The following is a 21,687-nucleotide window of genomic DNA, read 5'->3' on the forward strand; positions in this document are numbered from 1 at the left end:
GCCTTATTGTTAAAATAAAAAGTATTACAGCTATAATCGTATTATTATTTGAATTAACTGCATATTATTGGCAACCTGAATATCCATTGTTTTTAAATACTCATGTCCTAGAAAATACCATTTCAAGCATCTGCTCGTAAAGATTTAATTTTTCATATAATCACAGTAATTCAGAAGGCCCTTTCTAACATAAATACAATCCTTTGGGATTCTTTTCTTGGTCATTAGTCTTCCCATACAAAGATTTCACATTTATCTTTCTCAATATATGAAAATAGTTAAATAAAGCAAATGTTTTCCCATCTTTGTAAAATAAAGACCTTAGTCTACCAGAAATTATATAATAAGAGCAAAAACAATTTTATATACACATGTACACTATTTTGTTACTTCCATCTCATATACATACTGACATGAAATACATTTATTGCTTCTTGTGATATACTGTATATACCCAATTGGAACAATATTTCTCTTTATTTTACTTATTAATTTGTTGTAAAAACACATGACAATTTTTGATTTTATAATTGAAGATGATCATGACCTAAAAATTGTTCATGTAGTAGGTTTAAAACTGGATGATGCAATATTAGTCTACTCCACCAAATACATTTTAAAAATGATGTCACAAATCACGATGATATGTGGTAGTGATTCTGCTTTGAGCTTTTTCTCTGAAAGTGATATTTGTTAACGGTTTGGGGTTAAATAGTCCATCTGACATATGTAGACTTCACGATGCCAAGACATTCTAGAGGCGAAAAATTACACCAACTTTAGTATCTCTGCTACTAGAATATGCTGTACACATTTAATGGATTGACAGTAAAAGCTCAAACATACTTTTTCAGAAAAAGAATATTTATGATGGTTGCTTGTAACCAAATATTTTAGCAAAGTATTTGTGAAGATAGTCTATAATATTTATACAGATTGAGACAAGAAAACATCCAATCCTGATGTTGCTGATATAGAAGTATCAAAAAGAATTCATCTTTTAAAGAGCTTATTGATCCAATGGTTATGGTATCCCTCGTTGTTCTTCATGTGATTGATGATAAAAGGTGAAAGATACTGCAGCATCCCAGGCAGTCTTGAGGACAGTGTCCTTGAGGCCACGTTTTTCAGCACAGTGATGCCACTGAGAAAAATCAGAAGTGCAGTCAGATCCTTCTGGAGGAGGTCTGACTTGATGGCCGTTCACACAGCGACGACATTTGATCCTGCAATAAAAAGTGCATTTGTATTCACCCCAGTTACAAGCCACGATTTCATGCTATTGTATTTGAGCTACAGGACTTGGTGTTTGGCAGATTTCCCATGCTAGGAACAATATAAATTAGGATTATTTGATTTAAATGGCTTCTTGTAGCAATGACTTCAGGTGGTGTGAATATAAAATAAACCTCTTTCAAAAGCCAACCATGGGAAAAATGTATCTATGGCACCAGCAAAACCAATATTCTCAATTAGTGAAAATCCACCAATTAGAAGTATGTAAAATATTATGTACAATAGTAGACCATCAAACACTGTTTTAAGATGGTTCAGAATACATTAAAATTGGTACACGAGTATTGTCCCAACCAACCCATTCACTTTCACATTCATGCTTAAAAGTTCCCAGGCTTAGTCTATCTGAGCTGTACATTACAAAATTTAAGATTAAAAAAAAAAAATCAAATATTGGTTTCTACAAATGTGGACTTCTATATGCTAACTGCAACACTGGCTGGCTGTCAAAAACCTCTATCACTAATGTTCAGATTCAGTCTCAACATCTGCATAGTTTACCTTAGTCTTGTTTGTTTTTTAAACAATACTAACATTTCCATCTCTGTCCCCTAATCTCTGACTCTGAGACCTACTTGTCATGGGTATCACTTGTAGTGGTCTCGTTGAGAGTGAATAGCTCTTTCAGTTCCCCCAGAGAGAAGTGTCTTTCCACATCTTGTTCTTCATCTACTACACAGCTGCTAAGTGCCTTCTTGTGTGTCTGCCGCTGGAAGATCTTTTCTTCAATGGTCCCTGTCTACAAAATAAATATATATCTGGTGACAAGTTGTTGTGCGACCTGTTTGACTCTTAAAATCACTACACATTCCTTAACATGATTTTAACAATCTAGTTAGCTTCAGCAGAAGCTATCAGTCAAAGTTGACATTAGCAATTCTCTTTTTTTTTTCTCCAAACACAAATACAGCAAAACCTTAGTCAATTCATAAGAGATAGGATGTTCTGCAAATGCTTTATTTAAATTTTGCTTTTGTCTGCCTAAAGATTAAATCTTTAGCATGTGAAGAAAAATACTTTCTAAGTACAGTCCTGCTTCTTACCCAAAAGTAGGCTGCTAGCACTATGTCAGATCAAGATGGTGTTGTTTTAGATGCATATTGTAGCCCACACGATTGGAGTACACACACAAAGAATTCTGAAAGTTGCAATCACAACCCTCATTTGAGTAAGGCTGATATAACTGTAGCTAGATAAGGTCTTGGCAAAAGACAAGGTACATCCCTTAATATAAAACATTTGAAAGATCAGACTCCTAGAAAAAGGTCATGTTTAATAAACTGAAGGGTAAGTTTTCACTCTCTTTTCTCAAGCTACCAGTCTGAAACACTAATAATTTCCTTCTGGTTCTATTTGGCAAAATTCAAGAATACTTATATAATTCACCTATGTTACCTTATTTTGGACATGTTCATGGTATGGCATAAGAAACTCTAGCCCAATAGCAACTTAGATGTTACAGTGAGTTGGGCAGTATATAAATTTGTTAAATAATAATAAATAAATAATAAGACACCTGCTACAAACTTGTTTCTTCCCTGCAAAAAACTCAAGGCTTCATTTCGTATGCTCCAAGATACTAATGTCAACAGTGAGTTACATAGGTCAATCTTACTGAAAGTAATCGATAGATATAGCACGTTTTCTTTTGGCCATCTCTCCACACTCGGGCCATAGCTTGTTCATCATTGGCTGGATTCCAATCAGGATCAAACATCACAAGCCTGTTTGCTCCAATCAGGTTTAAGCCACATCCCCCAGCTTTGCTACTCAGCATGAAAATGAATTCAGGACTCTGTGAAACCAGAAAAAAAATAAATTAGGTGACAGTTAAATACATTATCTGCAGAACAGCAAATCTCAAAAAGTCACAAAATAGTATTTCTCCATGGGTATATGCTTCTGCAATGGACCAAGCATGAAATTACCAAGACATGAGTGAGCAAGTCTTTCTGATTCAAGAACAGGCGTCCCTGTCACTACAATAGCAACAATCTCATCTGATTCTTAGAGCCCAACCTTAACAGAATTCCTGGTAGGGCAATTAGGACTGTAATAATTGAAGCACACTCTTTTATACAGGGGTTATAACTTTTTGCAAAGCACATTTAAATAAACTTATTAACATGTTAGCACTTTGTAGCTACCTCCCTATGTCAAACTGAAGAACATCACTTTCAGTTAAAACTGACATTATATAAAGACAGGGGCTTTTGTACTGAAAATCTCCATGAACCGGATATTAGAAACTTTACTTACAGAAAGATTGTTGAAACGCTCCACTATCTTTGCTCTCTTTTTAATGGACATGGTACCATCCAGACGGACATACAAATACCTGATACAAAAACAGGACATGAAGCTTCATATAAATATCTTATTGAAATAAAAATGACTTTATAAGGAAAAGGATTCTCCCTTCCTTCTCTCTCTCTCTCTCTCTCCCTCTCTCTTCAGGATAATTTTTTTGAACTCCCTCTCATTTCACTCCCAATATGTATATTAGCCTCAATCATTATACCTCCTACTTCTGCAGAGTTTCTCAAAAAGGTCAAGGGTCTGTGTGTAATTGGACACCAGGACTACTTTATCATCACTCGTGCTTCTAGTAACTGCCAGAATGTAGTCCAGAACCAGCATCTTTCCTGGAAGGAAAGAAAATGAGTGTACGCATATTTTCCATAGGGCTGAGAAATCACCTGCTCGTGCAGACAGAGTACAGATTGATCTTGCAGTTATGCTTACCTGAGAGCTGAGGTTCTAGAGCCTTAACACTGTAGCCAGATGGAAACAACTGCAAAGCTCCCGCAAACCCTTCTTCCTCTTCTACACACTTTTCGTAGATCAAGGCAGGGTCTGCAGAAGAATTCAGGAGTCACTGCATAGAACTGCCAAGCACTCCATTCAATGAGGTAGAATTGTTTTATGTTAGCGTTAAAACAATGGGGAACCTCCATGCCATACTATTCCTTCTCTTAACAGGTATGGTCAGAGTAACAAGACACAATGAATAGTTTAACATACAGTACTAAATAAAAAATGTACAAAAGTGGTTTGCCTCTCTTTGAGAGAAGTTGAGTAATTTTTTTTTACTTATCTAGATTCAGTGCTGTGATCAATTCCACACTGGCTAACAGTCCAAGGATTACTATTTATAAATCTGTAACAGCCTTCCTCTAATGACCTCTAATGCTTTGATTTCTGCGGTAACTCCAAACTATCCAGACCTCATTTAAAAAAAGAAGCATATTTGGACTCAGATTTTTAATGCACAAGCAGATTATGCAATTTATGAAGGCTGCTGAAGTAATGATGACATCAGATACTGAATATCCATAATGCAGATTAATTTCAAAATACAAATTTAGGCTCCGTGAAATAGAATCTAAGAATATAGGTTACTAGAGCTGCAGAGGAGCAGGTTCCTCACTATAGCTATTTTTAATCCAGTAACATCATGTTCATTGCCTTCTACTATATATGTTTAATTTTGGACCCAAAATAATTATATATATATATATATATATATATATATATATGTGTGTATATATATATATATATATATATATATATATATATATATATATATATATACACATATTTACCTCTCTGTGTCTACTGTTGCTTGATTGGCCTCAATGCCAAACTTCCATAAATGTGTAGATTTGGTTTACTCTAAAACATTAACAATTTCCCAATTGAAATTGTGATTCAATTTGTCTATTTGTTGAGAGATTAAAGGATTTCCATCATGTCTTCTGACAGCCAGAAGACTTCCAAGGTACTTTCCAGCTGTTATTCTGTTCTATTCAAATGATGGTTACATTCTGCCTGTCTGTCTTATATAGTAGCTGTTACAGTTCACACATGCTGTATGTTGTAAATGACTCTTGTTTTTTTCTTCTTTGGTAACTGGGTGTTTAAGTTTGCTTAAGATGTTTTGTTGGTCTGCAGGAAAACAAACAACCTCGGAAAATATCAAGAGCCCAATAAACTGGTTTCAAGAGTATACCGTATTTTTCGGAGTATAAGATGCACCAGAGTATAAGACACACCTACCTTTTTTGGTGAGGAAAAGAAGAAAAAGAAATCTCCTTCTGTCTGAGCAATTTTGCCTCGTTGCAGCAAATAGCAAACAGCCTGCTTCACTTTCATTTTCGTTTTCAGCCCAGCTTGATTAGCACAAGGAAAAAAAAATCTTTGCAGCAAGCAGCAATTTACCTCTTTGCAGCAAGCAGCAGAGCGCTGCGCAAAACAGCTGAGAGCAAATCAGCTGAGTCGGGAGGCCAATCCAATCAACTTGTGCTAATTAGGCTGTGCTGAAGCTGAAAGGAGCTGTTTTTTCTTGCTGTTTGCTTGGAAGGAGGTAACTGCTGCGAGGCAGAGGCCAAAGGGTGGGGGCCAGTGGGTGGATGGGGCTACATTCGGTGTATAAGATGCACCTAAATTTTCACCCCCTTTTAGGGGGGAAAAAGGTGCGTCTTATACTCGGAAAAATATGGTAATTTGTTTCCATGGAAATTTAAGTACCCAAAGTCAGAGGGCCAGAATTGTGATCCTTGGAAATTTTAGAGACAAGAAGTATAGTTTGGAACAACTGCTGTGCAAAAAAAAAAAAAAAGAATGTGCCTTAGGGCTCAAGACCCTATTAATTTTTACCTTCTTGCTCACTATGCAAGTACGAATTCCTCAGATTCATATTCCAAAGCCTTCAAGGACAGATCGTTTTCTTGTTACTAATTTTGTCATATTCCAGGAATATGGGCCTGAGATGGGAATAGGAGGTTGCATAAATATACATAGACGTGATTGTCAGAATTACTCACGATTACAAAGCTTCTTCAGAGATGTGATTGAAGAGAGAGACGAAACATTCATCTTCCCTTCTTTCAGATCTTCTGCAGGCTTTGCTTGCATCAGAAAGTATTTGTATAACTCTGCTTGAAGGGGAGTCAGCCTGACGCAGAAGAGAAAAATAAATACTAGATCATTTTAAAGATAAATCATGTCATATCTACAATAATATGGTTTAGTTTCAAGGGAAATATGATGCATGATTAATACAGCTCTGAATCTATCAGACTTTTGTTTTACTATCCAAATTTAAATACTAAAAGTATTTGCTAGTATTTGCTACCCAAATACTAGAAACTCAGTAGGGGAAAGAGAGGAACTTAGCTTTCAACTGACTTTGGTAGGAAATCAGGTAATTTCATAAGCCTTCAAGAATCCTATTTGCTCAGTTCTAGAACCTTAATGAAATGAATTCTACTTTTAACAAATATTCTCAGAATTGCAGCCATTTCGAATGCGTCTCAAGGAGTCTCATACAATGCCTTTTTTTCTGGGCACAGAATACAGTTCTAAAGAAAAAATTAGGTTGCAACATTTGACTATTTTTATTTTCTATGAATATGGAACAGAATTCTATGTTATAGAAACTCCATAGGCACCTTCAACACTTTTAAACACATGCTGGTGGTAAATGGTATTTTGCGGCATATCACGTTCCTACAGAGGAATTATTGAGTCTGTCATCTGCCCCTCTATAACTGTCTGGTTTGGTTCTGCAACCCAACAAGACAGACACAGACTTCAGAGGATAATTAGAACTGCAGAAAAAACTATGACTACCAACCTGCCTTCCATTGAGGACCTGTATACTGCACGAGTCAAAAAGAGGGCTGTGAAAATATTTACAGACCCCTCGCATCCTGGACATAAATTGTTTCAAATCCTACCCTCAAAACGACTCTATAGAGCACTGCACACCAGAACAACTAGACACAAGAACAGTTTCTTCCCGAATGCCATCAGTCCGCTAAACAAATAATTCCCTCAACACTGTCAAACTAGTTATTAAGTCTGCATTACTATTAATCTTCTCATCGTTCCTATCACCCATCTCCTCCCACTGTATGACTGTAACCTTGTTGCTGGTATCCTTAAGATTTATATTGACTGTTTCCCTATGACTGTAGGGAAGTGTTGTACCTTATGATTCTTGACAAATGTATCTTTTCTTTTATGTACACCAAGAGCATATGCACCAAGACAAATTCCTTTTGTGTCCAATCACACTTGGCCAATAAAGAATTCTATTCTATTCTGTTCTATTCTGTTCTATTCTGTTCTATTTAACTGGCTTTCTGAATTAATCTTATAAAAAGTTAATATGAGACAGAAAGCCTTGTGGGTACAAGAGTACTTTAGCAAGCAAGCACTGGGCACCCTAAACTGAATTTATACTTCAAGAAAACACAATGAAATCAGTGATTTAGTTAGCCAAATGGTAAGCTCTTTGGTTTTAGCAGAGCTGCTCTAAGCATGAACAAGTCCAGCTCAAACCCACTATATCTCATTTGTTTCACTGTTCATAGTTACCACCCCTACCATCATTCATGACTATGTGAGTAAATGTAGAGGATTCTAAATCTCTAAACAGAAAGACCAGCCCATCACATTTATATATAGCGTTATCTAAAGCCCTATATGGCATAAGGCCTAGCTACCTGAAAGGCTGACTATCCTGTTTGCCCCAGTGGATTTGCTTACTTTGAGTCCCATCAATTAAACAATGTGTTTCTCTCATTGCATTTGCCCTTTGTAACAGCTTCTCCCCAAGGATCCATATAGCTTCCACCTTGCCCACCTAAAGCCAGATTATTTTATGATAATATGTGCATAGGCATTTCTGTGTTATTGTAAATATATGTATACATGGCAATAGCCAGTAGGATGGATATATTGTTGACAAAAAATAACAACTGGGGTTGCTGTCGAGGAACACAGATAGACACACTTGGTTCAAACCTACACAATTCATTCACTGCATAAAGCAGACAGGAAAGAAAAGTGGGGATTAAAGGCAAGTGTTGTTGTTTTTAATTCGTTAATGCTGATCATTTTGGGCAAAGTTCCAATCTGATTTGAAAACCAGAGGAATATTAATTATTGTTCTCTAAGCAGGCAGAATGGATATGGGATGAACGTTTCATGTCTAAAATAGAACAGTTTTTAAAACTGATTTAACTGCTTAACCACTGGGAAAGGCATACTGCTTACACCCACCCTCTTGCAGAGTTTTTCTCAAATCACTTTGCTTCATATGGGGAAAAAATGTCCATTAGATTTCAGTTCTAACAATTCTAAATATAATATTCATGGTAGCTTCAATTATGCTAATTCTGTAGAAATTATTGAAAGATTAACCAGACCAAAACAGCAAACGTGACTGTTTTGCCAAAGTAGCATTAAATGTAGCAGATAATACCAACCATAAAGTTTTTAATAACTGTACTATGGTTGGGCTATACATTCAGCTTAACTTCAAAAGCCTCTGTGCACTGATGAATCCCTCTTTTTTTTCTTTCATTAAGCAAGAAATTTGTTCCTTATTATACATCTTGCCCTTTAATTTTATACCTGCAACACACCACCTGCTCAATTTTCACTGGCAAGTATTTGGAGAGAATATCTGAAGTTCTTCTTATGAGACATCTAGAAAGGAAAGACAAAGATAACCTTAATATTGTTAACACCATGGCCTAAAATCCTGACAAGATTTTACTAATATTTCTTCTTAGTGCTAGGAGGGAGATCTTCATCCAGAATACTTAGCAAATATTTTCAGGATTCCTTTTGCGGTAAATACATGGAATAAATGCTTTTCTTGATTGAATCTTGCTAACTGACCGCCATCAAATCAACGTTCTTATTGATTTGACCAAATATACAAAAAAGAAAGTAAGGAAGGCAACAGAATAAAAGCAGTACAGGTATTCCTCGAATTACAACCTGTTGTGTAAGAACCATTCAAAGTTACAGTGGCCTCAGAAAGAGTGCTTTTAGAGCCTGTAAAGCACACCTGGCCATTATAAAACATTGTGCTGTCCCCAGCATTTTGGGTGGTTAGCAACTGCCTCGCATTTACAAGTTGCCTAGCACCCAAGAATCGGCTCTACTCCTGCAGCCCCACAAAGGATTCCCCTCCATACACAGAGAAGAAGTAAATCCTTTGGCAGGCTGCAGAAATGGAGTTGAAATCTTTGAGATTTCAACTGTTTCTGTAGCCAAAATATTTTCCCTCTATGCATGGATAGGAGCTTAATTTCTCTGATGAGCTGCAGGAACATTCGAGAATGACAGACTGCCGTGTGGAACTGAATTTTCTCAACTGGCAGCCCTTTTGCTTTGTCCACTTTAATAGCCACAACCGGTTGTGCCAGGATTAGGACTGTGGTTGTTAAGCAAAGCAGCTACGTGGACAACTTGGTTAATGACTGCTTTGCTTAACGAATGAAACTCTGGTCCCAATTGTGGTCCTAAGTCAAGGACTACCTGTAGTGCCATGATACGATTACAGGAAAAAAAGTAGGACTATCAGTTCTGACTTGCAAAAATAGGACCTCTAGATGGCAGAAGAATGATACAGAAAGCTCTAATTCTGTGCTGTCATCTACTGGTTGCCTGTATGTTTGCAACCCAGAACTGGTACTTATAGTTATGAGATGAAATTATATAATGGTGATTTAAAGAGAATAGTTGAATGAGCTGAAGACATTCTAGGACACGGGTGTCAAACTCGATCACGCCACGTGACGTATTGCGACATTTTTTTTTCCTTTGCAGAGCCGGAGTGGGCGTGGCCTGCATGTGACACATCCGGCTGCCAGTTTGATTGGCCTGTTCTAGGATAACAAGCATCTCATAGAGAATCAGGATAAGAAGTGAAAAAAGGAAAGAAAGTATCCTAATAGAGATAAAAGGACGCTCAACTTCACCTGTTAACAACACTAATCAGCTCTTTCAGTCTCTCTTCTCCTTTTTGCCTTCCAGCCTCATTTGCATCTGCATCCCTGCCTTTTAAAATGGGGATTTCAAAGTGCTTTTTGAACTCCTGGGCTGTCCCTGTACAAAAACAGATACATTTTGGAATTAAGTATCTGCTGTCCTAAAAACACCCTTATTCCTCCCCAATTTTCTACTATGAAAAAAAAAAAATTAAACCCGGGATTTTTCAGTTGAAAAGAAGAACAGACAGAACCTTCACTACCTAATGCTTCTGACATCAAAACCATTGTTGATACCCTCTTCATAATTATTGAGCTCTAATATATCTTACAGAATACATTTTAGAGTGTAATGTACTTTACTGAATGTGTTATTCAGGGAGAGGGAAGCAATAATAAGCAATCTCAACCTAGAGCAGCTAATTAACCCACAAACCTTCAAATAAGCCTCTTCCATTATCAACTTATACAGAGCTTTGCTTTGACCTCTCTGTGCTTTTATAACTGAAAAAGGATTATGATAACCAAAGCATAATCAGCCATTTTTATGCAGGACCTAGCAAAGTAAGATTATGCATTACATCCATGCAAACCCCCGTGGTGCAGTGGTTAAATTGCAGTAGTGTAGGCAAACTCTGCCAACAGCCTGAAGTTTGATCTTAATAAGGCTCAAGGTTGACTCAGCCTTCCATCCTGCTGAGGTTGGTAAAAGGACCCAGATTGTTGTAAGCACTAGAGCACTAGAGAGTGCTGTAAATCATTATGGGGAGGTATATAAGCCTAAATGCTATTGATATCGTCCTACACAAAGAAAGTGTTCCACGCAGGACTAATCAGAAAATGATGTCTCCATGGCTTATCCTGCAATGAATGACTGTGTGAGAGGAGGCTGGGGGGAATTGTTCCCCCTTCTTGTACGCAGAAAATATATGATGCAATGGAGGTTTCCCCCCAATGAATGACACTTTCCCAAACTCTCAGCTATCTGCCATTCACCCCAACATATAAATAAATTCCCACTCCCAATATACATATATAAATAAAATTTATATATAGGTTTGCTGTCTGTCATTCTTTCCCTATGGTTATTTAATTTTAACCGGAATTGCCAAGTTAGGGTCTTTAATTTATATGATTTGTTTTATTAAGAAGTCCTCACCTAGAATGCCTGAGTTGACAAAATGTACCAGACTGAAATATTCAAGGAGATCATTTTGAATGGGAGTGCCAGAGATGAGAACCCGGCGTGGCGTATTCAAGCTGTTGAGAGCCTGGTATGTTTGGTTATCTGAGTTTTTCAGCCGGTGCCCCTGAAAAAAAAAATTGAAGAGAAAAAAGATCACCATGCATGGACAGAATAAAAAATAAGTGTTTTTAAAAGGCCAGTTAATGCAAGAAAATTATCTCAGTTCAATGATGCAAAAAGATAGGAAATATATTAGATGCACAAATGTTCATAGTTCAAGGCAACAAGCAGTATCATTTGTAATGTATGCGATTAAAATAAAGCTATATTTAACAGATTTATTGGTTATTGATTACTCTGCTGCTAGAGTTAATTAACCAAATCTCTCATTTAAAAGATGCTAAAAGGCTTCTAGTTCAATGTACAGATACATACCTTTCTATCATCAATATTAAAATACATTAAATCCTCTTAGTGCCACCATTGCTCAGATTATATATATATATATATATATATGAGAAAACATATGCACACTTGTTTTCTTCTGATCTCCAGTGAACATGTGAAACATATGCACGTTTGGCAGGCAAAAGATTCCATGTTCAAATCCATGGAGTAATAATTTTCACTGATCCTATCCACCTTAGCAACAGAATCATCAGTTTAAGTCAGATACCATCAGTTTAAATGAGTCCATTAGTCCTGAATATATTTAATAGTCATATTTTGTTTCTTTCAAAATTATAAGATTGGATTTATCCTATATTTAATCAAGGAAAGAAGTCAGCAATGTGATAATTACTTCATGACACATTTCATTTTTAAAACCCATCACAAACAGTTAACTTTTCCTTGCCTGGAATTGGGGAATCATGTTCTGAAGTCTACTTTAGAAGGAAGAAAAGAAATAACCCCATATAGTAGTATTGCCAACAGCACTGATATTTTCTTCAAACAGGATTTAATTCTCCACACAATGAGCCACCTGCCTGGACCTGTTTTTTTCTTTCTGTTCCTTCAGTAAAAAGGTTCCAGCCAAGCCTATTGAATTCACCTGGTTAAGCAGAGCCTACTGTTTTGTCTCCTGCTAATGAAAAATGGGCAGAAGCACAAATGAATTGAACAAGGCCATGCTTTGGGAGACAAAGCCAGCAAAAGAGACAGAAAAGCTATGGAAGATTGTACCAATGAAGGTTGCCAATGGGCCCAATTTCATTATAGTGGGACAAAACACAGGATGATCATATGGGTCTTCCATTGGGATAGTTATTTTGTAAAGCTTTGATGATCAGTTTGGATTTTGCTTAGAAACCCAAGCTCCTATGAATACAAAAGTTGCCTGTATCCATAATACCTATTTCTTTGTGTAATTCTCTCATGGGGGGTGGGGGGAGGCTAGAATAGATCATTAAATTATTTTTGGGCTGACAGACTTTTCTGCCCTTGAATTTATATTTTTGCTGCCTGCACATCAGTCTGGGGTGTTATCTGCCACAGTTTGCCAATCTATTAGTCACCTTAGTTATTTAAGTTATACACAGAATTAAGAAATAGCTGACTAGTAGGAACAGAAATTGGAATTAAAACTGCTGGAAGAAACACCAACAATTTCAAAGGTGCTGATGATACTACTCTGACAGCTGGAAATGGGAAAGACTTAAGGAAAGTTATGGTAAATATGGAAAAGAAAAAACCCAATATTAAAAAAAACCTGACACCATCACATCCTAAACCTATGTCAATAGGGAGTGTGAATCTAATGAAAATAAGTCGAGAAGAAGTAGTAAACAAATGTAACCTTCCTATATTTAAATGTTCTCAGGGATGATGATTGCAGTCAAAAAATAAAGGAACTACTATTTGGGAGAAAGACTATGATGGATCGAGGCAAAACTGTCAGGATTCTATCAGTTGTAAACATGTAGCTAAGAAAATTGAATTCTCAGGAAAAAAATGAAGTATGCCTTAGAATTGGGATGATGGAGAAAAAGCATTTATAGTAACTTGCAAGTTATTATACTATACCATTCCTTCACTACTGATATTTAGGTTTTTTTTTTAAAAAAAATGGCTGTTCCAAAGAACTCATTACCTCATCACATATGACCAACCCAACACTCCCTTTCTTGAGAGCTTCTGCGTGGAGACGGAAAGTTTCATAGGAAATTATCAGGATGGGGGATGGGATTCTACGGCCTCGCTGGTTCACGAATCCAACTATCAGGAAAAAAATAAAAATGGCAAAAGAATAAAGATAAAAAATTTGGATCCGAAAAATACTGTGTAGCATTCAATTATTCAAAGTAACTTAACAGTCTATTGCTAAGTCAGGACAGAGCTCTGGCCTATCAACCTATCCTTAATTTACCACATACTATTATATCTCTGCCTCTTCATACGTTGGTTTAAAATCAGATTTTGCCGTTCTCAGAATAAACCCATGAATATCAACATACTTAAGTCTCATTTATTTCAATGGGATTTCTGTTAAGCAATTTGAAGAGTGCACCAGCTAATATGCTTTTTCTAGAGTCTATGCTCTTTCTTAATTCATAACTACAAAAGTTACTAATTAGACCATTTAACAACCACAGCAATCATCCTCAGCACAGTCTGCTAAAAGAAATCCCTATCATTATATGGTTTAGTTTAGTCTAAAACTTATGGGCAGTTTAGTTAAAGCACTCCCTTTGTTTTGCAACAGCTGCATATTGTGTAGCATTTATACCTAGCTTATTATCTATGTCCTCTTTAGAGCCTCCATCAATAGCCAGTGGATGGATTCTTCCTCCAAGCCATTTGCCCACTTCATTGTACCAGTTTTTCACCAGGCTGGAAGGCGCAACCACGATTGCCTTGTCAATTTCAGGCTTGCAGTCCGGACTTTGGCGCAAAAGTGTCCAAATCAAAGTGATACATTGCAAGGTCTTCCCTAGACCCATCTCATCTGCCATGATGCAGCCATGACTTCCAGGGATCCGACGGCTCGTAACACATTCCCATAGGAACTTCACTCCCTGTATGAAAGTGCCTGAGTTCAATTTAAATAGGTATGCAGAATATTTAAAATCATATTGAGTTATCTAACTGAATTGTAGAGCCCAACATCTAACCATTTACAGGAACAATGAACAATCCCACATGGTGGAAATCACATACTTAGCCAGGAGATTATCATTAGTGGAATTCAAAATTACATTATTCAAAAGATCTCAAACTTTCAAGAAGCAGCACCTGTGTAAACAGTGGCCAATTATGCCTATAATGTATGGACTACAACATCAGTGAATTGTTTTATTTTATCCCAAGCAGAAATAAATCAAGATGACAAACTAAAGAAAAACAATCATAGTAAAATTGCTAGCTACACTTCATCTTGCAGTAGTTTGCAGAACTGCCATGCCATTATTTTCTGCAGGATAGACTAGTACAGATAGGACCTAAACTTATGACTACATTATCAAGACTGGAATTTCCATTGCTAACCAAGGCAATTGTTAAGTCAGCTGTACCCAATTTTATGACCTTTTTTTGCCACAGTCGTTAAGTGATCTGGCTCCACTCATTGCTTGTCAGAAGCCCCCTGGGAAGGCTGCAAATGATGATCTCATGACTCTGTGATGCTGCAACCATCGTGCATACCTGTCGGTTGCCAAGGGCCCAAATTTTTATCACGTGAGCATAGAAACGATGCAAGGATTGTAAGTGTGAGGACTGATTGTAAGTCATTTTTTTCAGCACCATTGAAACTTTGAATGATCGTAAATTGAGGTCTACCCATACATACTAGATTAGGCACTGTAAATAGGTAAAGGATCCCTTTCCTCAAAAATAGACTTTTATCATCATTACAGCAGTGACAATTACCGCAATCAAGCTCCAAGTTTGAGTCTGGTTGACAGAGGAACTCCAAATGCCTTAGTCATAATGAAAAACATTGGCTCCCTCCCCCGTGAAAGCTTGAAAGCAGGAAGATATAGGAAATGGAACAATTCCTACCCACCTCAGAGTTTTGTTTGATAGATATTATATAGATATCAATAATTGCATAAGCTCAGTAATTATGTTTATTCATACAGTTTTTGAAAATATGCCTGTTTTCAATGAAATTAAAACAAGACATAATAATATAAGCAGGGTACTGCTGATGTACTTCTTAAAATGTGTCTCTATATTTGTATATCAGTATACATTGTATCATAGTTAAATAAAAAAATTAAAAGTAAAAAATGAAAATCTTTTGAATTTTTTTTAATAGATATTGCCATGCTTCTCAGAATAAGGGCTTCCCCAGGACAAGCAGAATAGTTGGAACTTATTTATGTAGCATGAGGCCAGGCATCCCTCGGATTTGTGGTTTAACAGGAATTACAATGTCTTTAATGGCTGATTATACTGTTATAGTTAGCTTCCTACTGTACTCACCTCTCTCTGATGAGGTCGTAAAACACGGCTAAGACAAGGATCTACCACCACATGAACAGGCGTTTTATCCCTTCAAGAAGCAAACAGAGCACAGATCTAAGGAAATATAAATCCTAAGAGATATTCTGGGAAATATCTTCAGGGGATATGGGGATGACTGCTGCCAATGTTTTAGGCTTGTATAACACAGTTTTATTCCGCTCTCCAGAATTCACTGGGAGCAATCCAGTTCAAAGCTAATAGAAAACTTAAAAGAAGCTTAGTATATACCCAGCAGCTGTTTTAAACCATTTCATTATCAGAGTACACATAATTCAGAAATCAAAGACAGAACATCTTGTGCATCACAGTTGGTAAATAATGATTACTAATTAAGTATTTGATCAATTTCATTGGCAGGTTTACAGTATATATTGGTGCTTTTCTGAATCCATCATCTAATCTTGAATTTGTCTTATTTGTTACATTTATTTGGCAGTTATATCTCACCATGGGGCTATAGTAAGCAACTTACAAAAATAAAAACAGAGAAATGAAAAGAAATGTAAGCCTGACGGTAATAAAGTAACGGAACAATAGAATAAACAATGAAATGGAAAACAATAATACAACCATATGAAAATAAAAGATGGAGAGGTGGAGTTTGTTATAAATCTAGTAGTCACCTCCAGTAATACTCTTCTACTAGGTGCCCAGGCCAACCAGCCAAATCAAATCTCCGGGCTGTTATGGAAGGATAGGAGGGTGGAGACAGTTCTCACTTTGAAGGGTAGGATATTCTAAAGGGCAGGCATTATGGCAGAGCAGGATCTTCTTCGGGATCCCAACAGGCAAGAGTTCTTTGACTAATGAGATCCCAAGTAGGCCGTCCCTACCAGCACAAATTGGGTGGACTTCTCCTAGCAAGACAAGTTGGTTCATCAGGTAGCCCTGACCTATGCCATTAAGGGCTTTAAAGGTCATAACCAACACCTTCAACTGCACCCGGAAGAATACTGGTAGCCAGTGCAGTTCACAGAGCAGAGATATAATATGGGCCATTCTTGCTACTACACTTTGAACCAGCTGAAGCTTCCTAATGGATTTCAGGTGTTGTTGTGGCCCCGCCCTCTGAGCCTGTCCCATCGGAGGAAGAAAGCTCCGAGCATGAGGAAGAGGAGTCAGCCAGGCCTCCCTCTCCAGGCCCCTCCCCTCTGGCATTGTCTCAAGTGCCGGCCGAGGGAGAGGAGACAGCTGATTCGAGTCAAAGTGATAATGACACATCATTCCTGGACGCACGCCTCCGAAGGCGTGATAAACGTTTGCAGCAGCTTGGGAGGCGTGCTAGGGATTAGAACTGAGTCACTGGACCACACCCCAGAGACCACACCCCAGAGACTATATAATAGAGAGTGGTGGTCAAGGATCTTTTGTGACGAACAAAGCAAAACCTTGGAGTCACTAAAGCCTCGTCCGGAACTGCTGGGAGGAATATTATTTCTGTTTGGACTTTCTTGAACGTTCGTATCTTATCTGTCTGTTTGTGAAAATAAAGTAACTTGGCAGACGGTGTGTCTATCGCTGCCAAGTTGGAGATAAGAACTGGGTGCGTTCCAAAGTGTTTCCTTAACCCTCGACTGGCTGTGTGTGTGTGTGTGGGGACGGGGACAGATCAGGTGTAGCCCCACATAGAGCATATTGCAATAATCCAAACAAGAGATGACCAGGGCTTGAGCGCAGGCAGTCATGATCCACGAAGGGTCGCAGCTGGTACACAAACCAAAGCTGTACAAAGGCTCTCCTAGTCCTGCCCGCAACCTGCTCTAGTAGGAGTTGTAAGTACAGTCTTAAGTTGTGAACTGAGTAGTGCAGCCTCATTTTACAAGAAATAAGTAAGCCTAATACTTATGTTATACATGACTATTTATACTAAGCTTACAGATCAGTTTAGGTTTTAAATTTAACTCAAGTCCTAAATGAAAACCAACTTAAAGTGACTGAAAAATACTATCCCTGGAATAAGTCAAGCGTGAGAACTTACTTGTCTACTTTCAGTTGATCATGAGCACTTAAAGGTGGTGGTTCATATAGAACCAGAGCCCCCTCTTCAAAAGGGTCATGAAGAGCATGCCTAACTCCTGCACGTTTGATGCCCAATGCTCTCAATCCCAGGGGGCCTGAAAGATCATTCAAAGAAAGCAGTTAATCTAACCATTTCATTTTCAATATATGGAATCAAAACTGAGATTTCAAGTGAAACAGAAATTTGTCCACATCAGTGATTTTTCTAGACTTTTTTTTAAAAAAAATAATATTTAAAGAGATTAGAGAGGTAAGATTTTTGATGCTTAAAAAAAGAAAAAACATTACCTGTATAATTTGGAATAGGAACCTTGAAAGGTTTTGATAAAATGCTGCGGATAAAGGCTTCCTAGAATTTAAAGTGATAATCGTTAAAATATCATTTAAGCTCATCAATAAGTAATCTTAGAGAACATTGCGCTGACACCACTAGATTTGTGTTGAGGTAAATACATTTAAGATTGAAGAGGTGTGTTATTAATTATAGTGTGAAGTTTGAACAGATCTGCTATATGTGATTTATATCTCATTCCAAGATTTTAAAAGTCCAAATCTTTTTTCATTAATATATAAAATATTCTAAGGTACAAAATTAAAGAGCAACTTAGATCTCCCATCATACAAGAGATATGTGAATTCACCCTATGATGCAGTCTCTCTTTTACCAGAGTCATCAATAAAAGAGATATGATCCAATAAGAGTAAAAGAATTGTGCCAAATCTTAAGAAAGCATAAATGTCACTTACATGTTTACTACCATCAAGGCAGTGAATTCGATTAGTTAACTGAGTCAAAGGTTTTCTAAAAGAAGATACATAACATTCCTGGATATCAGTCTTGGTATTACGTTTCTGCCTCTTTGGAGTCTAGAATAGATCAGACAAATTGCATCAAGATTTGGCTGCCTGCAATGAAGTATAGCTTGAGAATCTTGAGAACTCTTATTTTTTAGCAATACATAAAGCATGCCAATAAACAACTACAATACCAAATGATTATCGCTACTATTACTTATTGGAACTTCATAAGCACTGTAAAGAAAGCCATAAAGATCTAGTTGTAAAACTTCTTTGTTCATAGACCAGCCCATATCAGAATTTATATCTGATTGCTCCATAGTCAGATCTGTGTAAATCTGACATATCACTCATCCATAGAGTAGATCTAATTTCACAGGAAGGACTATTAATAACTAAAGAGTTCAATAAAAGGAAAGGATAAGATAACTGATTAAAGAGTCAAATCTAGTCAGTGCCTCCCTGGAAACTTCACACTGTCCTCTTTTAATGTGCTGACAGAAGAGAAACAGCATTTAAATGAATGAATGAATTAATTAATTAATTCTTAATTAATTCTTAATTAATTCATTAAGAAAGGATACTTACTGCTTCAGGATACCAGTCCTCATCCTCTCCAGAGCCATCACCTCCAGGTTTTCTTTTGGCCAGCTGACTGGGAGCTAAACTTCTCCTCTACAAACAGAAACAATTAAGCCTGTTTATTCTGTAGAATCATTGAGCATAATTCAGAACATTTGAATACATATATGAAGTAGTTGGGCTATACCACAGAATGAAAGCACATTTATTTTTATCATCATCATCTAACAATACCAGTCTAACAATGGGCAGCAGATGGCAGCCACGGCCTATAGGGCCTCTGCGCATTGTGCATCAATTGCACAATTCTGAATTAGAGGCCTAGTTCACAATCACTTGTCTTAGACACTTCTAGTTGGGCTTTTGCACTGCACTGTACATGGGATCGCCTTTGAACACTACCCAGAAACTTCAACTGTCCAAAGCACAACAATACAGATAATTATGGGCACACCTCACTATGCCCATCTATCATAACTGTTTTGTGAGCTGTATAGGCTCCCAACAGGCTCCTGGGTGCAATTCAAGGTGCTGCTAATCATCTGTAAAGCCCTACATGGCAGAGGAACAGGTTACTTGTGGGACTGTCTCTCCCAGTCATCTCTGCCACCCAGAAGGTGGCACAGAGTGAGTAAGCACCAGCTTTTCCTCTTTCAAACAATGCCACCTAATGGGACCCAAGGAAGCATGCCTTCTCAGTAGTTGCATCTATCCTTTGGAGCAAACTCCCCCTCCTGTTCAGATGCCAACACCCTTCCACAGAGCCCTAAAGTCGTGGTTCTTCTATGCACCAGGTGTAGAGCAGGGGTGAAATCCAGCAGGTTCTGACAGGTTCTGGAGAACCGGTGGCAGAAATTTTGAGCAGTTCAGAGAACTGGCAAATACCACCTCTGGCTGGCCCCTGAGTGGGGTGTGAATGAAGATTTTGCAATATCCTTCCCCCAGGAGTGGGGAGGGAATGGGGATTTTGCAGTATCCTTTCCCTAGAGTGGGGTGGGAATGGAGATTTTGCAGTATCCTTCCCCTGTCACACCCACCAAGCCACACCCGCCAAGCCACACCCACAGAACCGGTAGTAAAAAAATTGGATTTCACCACTGGTGTAGAGGATAGAGGATCTGTAATGTACCTACGTGTGTTTTCTTTGTTTTTGCTTTTGTGGTGGTGGTGGATTGGTAGTGGTTCATTATTATTAGTTTTCTTTTGTACACTGCCCGAAGTCACAAATTCTGAGCGGGACGGCTTAAGAAAGTTTAAATAAATAAATAATAAAAATATTGGGGGCTCCATTCCCTGGGAAACCCCGCTTACCATGTTCTCCCTGCAGAGCTATGTCCCATCTAGGCAGAGTTTTAGGGGCAGGGAAAGAAGACGCGTGGCACCGGCGGCATTTAGAGTCGCAGGAAAGGAAATTCGCGCAGGGAAAGCGAGAAGGGAAACGACCCACCGTCGCCCCGGGAGAGAGAGAAACGCTCCGGAGGAATCAAGAAGCTTTTCCGAACAGCTCTGGAAGGAGCAGGAACTGCTGGCAGCAGCTCCTTAAGCTACAATGGAGAGGTGGAGACGTCCGACCGCGGCAATTAAAAGCGGAGCGTCTGGCGACAGTTCTCCGGCAAAGAGGAAAAAGAGGAGTCGGACGGTAGACCACGAAGGCGATCCCGCAAAGTCTCCCAGCAACCAGGCTCGAGAAGCAAGACAGCTACCCGAACGCGCCGGCTCCTCTCTTTTTTTTTTTTTTTTCTCCCTGGTTGGATTTGCCGCGCAAAGGAGTCCGGGCCTTTGCCCCGCCCCGTCAGCTGAACCTAGGCACGGCCGATCGCACGCCGATCAGACAGCTTGCATCGATTAGCTCGAGGTTCCTACCAAGCGGAGAGGATGGACTCTTTCAAACCCTTAGCTTAGAAAGGGAAGGAAGGTGATCGAGGGAGCCAGTTTACCAGCAACGTCAGAGCCAGCGTGAAGGGCGTGGCTTCCGCGCTACAGTTTTAGATCCAGTGTTTTGCAAACTTGGTAACTTTGTAGATGCCATATGGTAAATAAATATAAAGTAAATAAAAATAAATCCCAGCATTCCAGCTGGGCAATACTGAGGATTGAACATGTTAAAGTTGCCAAGATAGTAAACATTGGTTTAAAGATGATTCGGGATTGAAAGGCTCCCCCCGCCCCCAAGGTTTATTGGGTTTTTATTTTAAAACATATATCAGCATCAATACATGGAACAGTGTGGCCTCTGGGTATGGTTCAGGTAAATACAAATAACAGTCATTTGTTACATTAATCAAATTTATATAATCCTAATATTAACGTACTTGATTATTTTAAAGTAGTTATTCAATATTTCAATGTTCCATTCTAATGTCAATTATCTTCTTGAACATACATAGCAGGAGTGAAATCCAGCAGGTTCTGGAGAACCGATTGCGGAAATTTTGAGCAGTTCGGAGAACCAGCAAATACCACCTCTGGCTGGCCCCAGATTGGGGTGGGAATGGAGATTTTGCAATATCCTTCCTCCAGGAGTAGGGAGGGAATGGGGATTTTGCA

At 38.2% G+C, this 21,687-nt stretch overlaps 1 protein-coding gene across 1 annotated transcript; it reads right to left on the bottom strand.

Annotated features, from left to right (window-relative positions):
* Positions 1–1,023: 1,023 nt before the first annotated feature.
* Positions 1,024–20,523, bottom strand: RAD54L (RAD54 like). Its single transcript, XM_070939591.1, has 18 exons — positions 20,452–20,523; positions 19,147–19,233; positions 18,508–18,627; positions 18,049–18,109; positions 17,720–17,855; positions 15,700–15,769; positions 14,003–14,291; positions 13,367–13,491; positions 11,248–11,398; positions 10,080–10,206; positions 8,722–8,796; positions 6,123–6,253; positions 4,042–4,152; positions 3,818–3,941; positions 3,556–3,634; positions 2,912–3,091; positions 1,872–2,035; positions 1,024–1,226 (listed from the first exon to the last, which is right to left on the bottom strand). The coding sequence occupies exons 1-18, from the start codon at positions 20,452–20,454 to the stop codon at positions 1,025–1,027; spliced, it is 2,235 nt and encodes a 744-aa protein (XP_070795692.1). The 5' UTR covers positions 20,455–20,523; the 3' UTR covers position 1,024.
* Positions 20,524–21,687: the final 1,164 nt, after the last annotated feature.

Source organism: Pituophis catenifer, unplaced genomic scaffold (assembly GCF_029215685.1).
Source record: "Pituophis catenifer annectens isolate HBS135680 unplaced genomic scaffold, rPitCat1.0.hap2 SCAF_3, whole genome shotgun sequence".
NCBI classification, from domain to species: Eukaryota; Metazoa; Chordata; class Lepidosauria; order Squamata; family Colubridae; genus Pituophis; species Pituophis catenifer.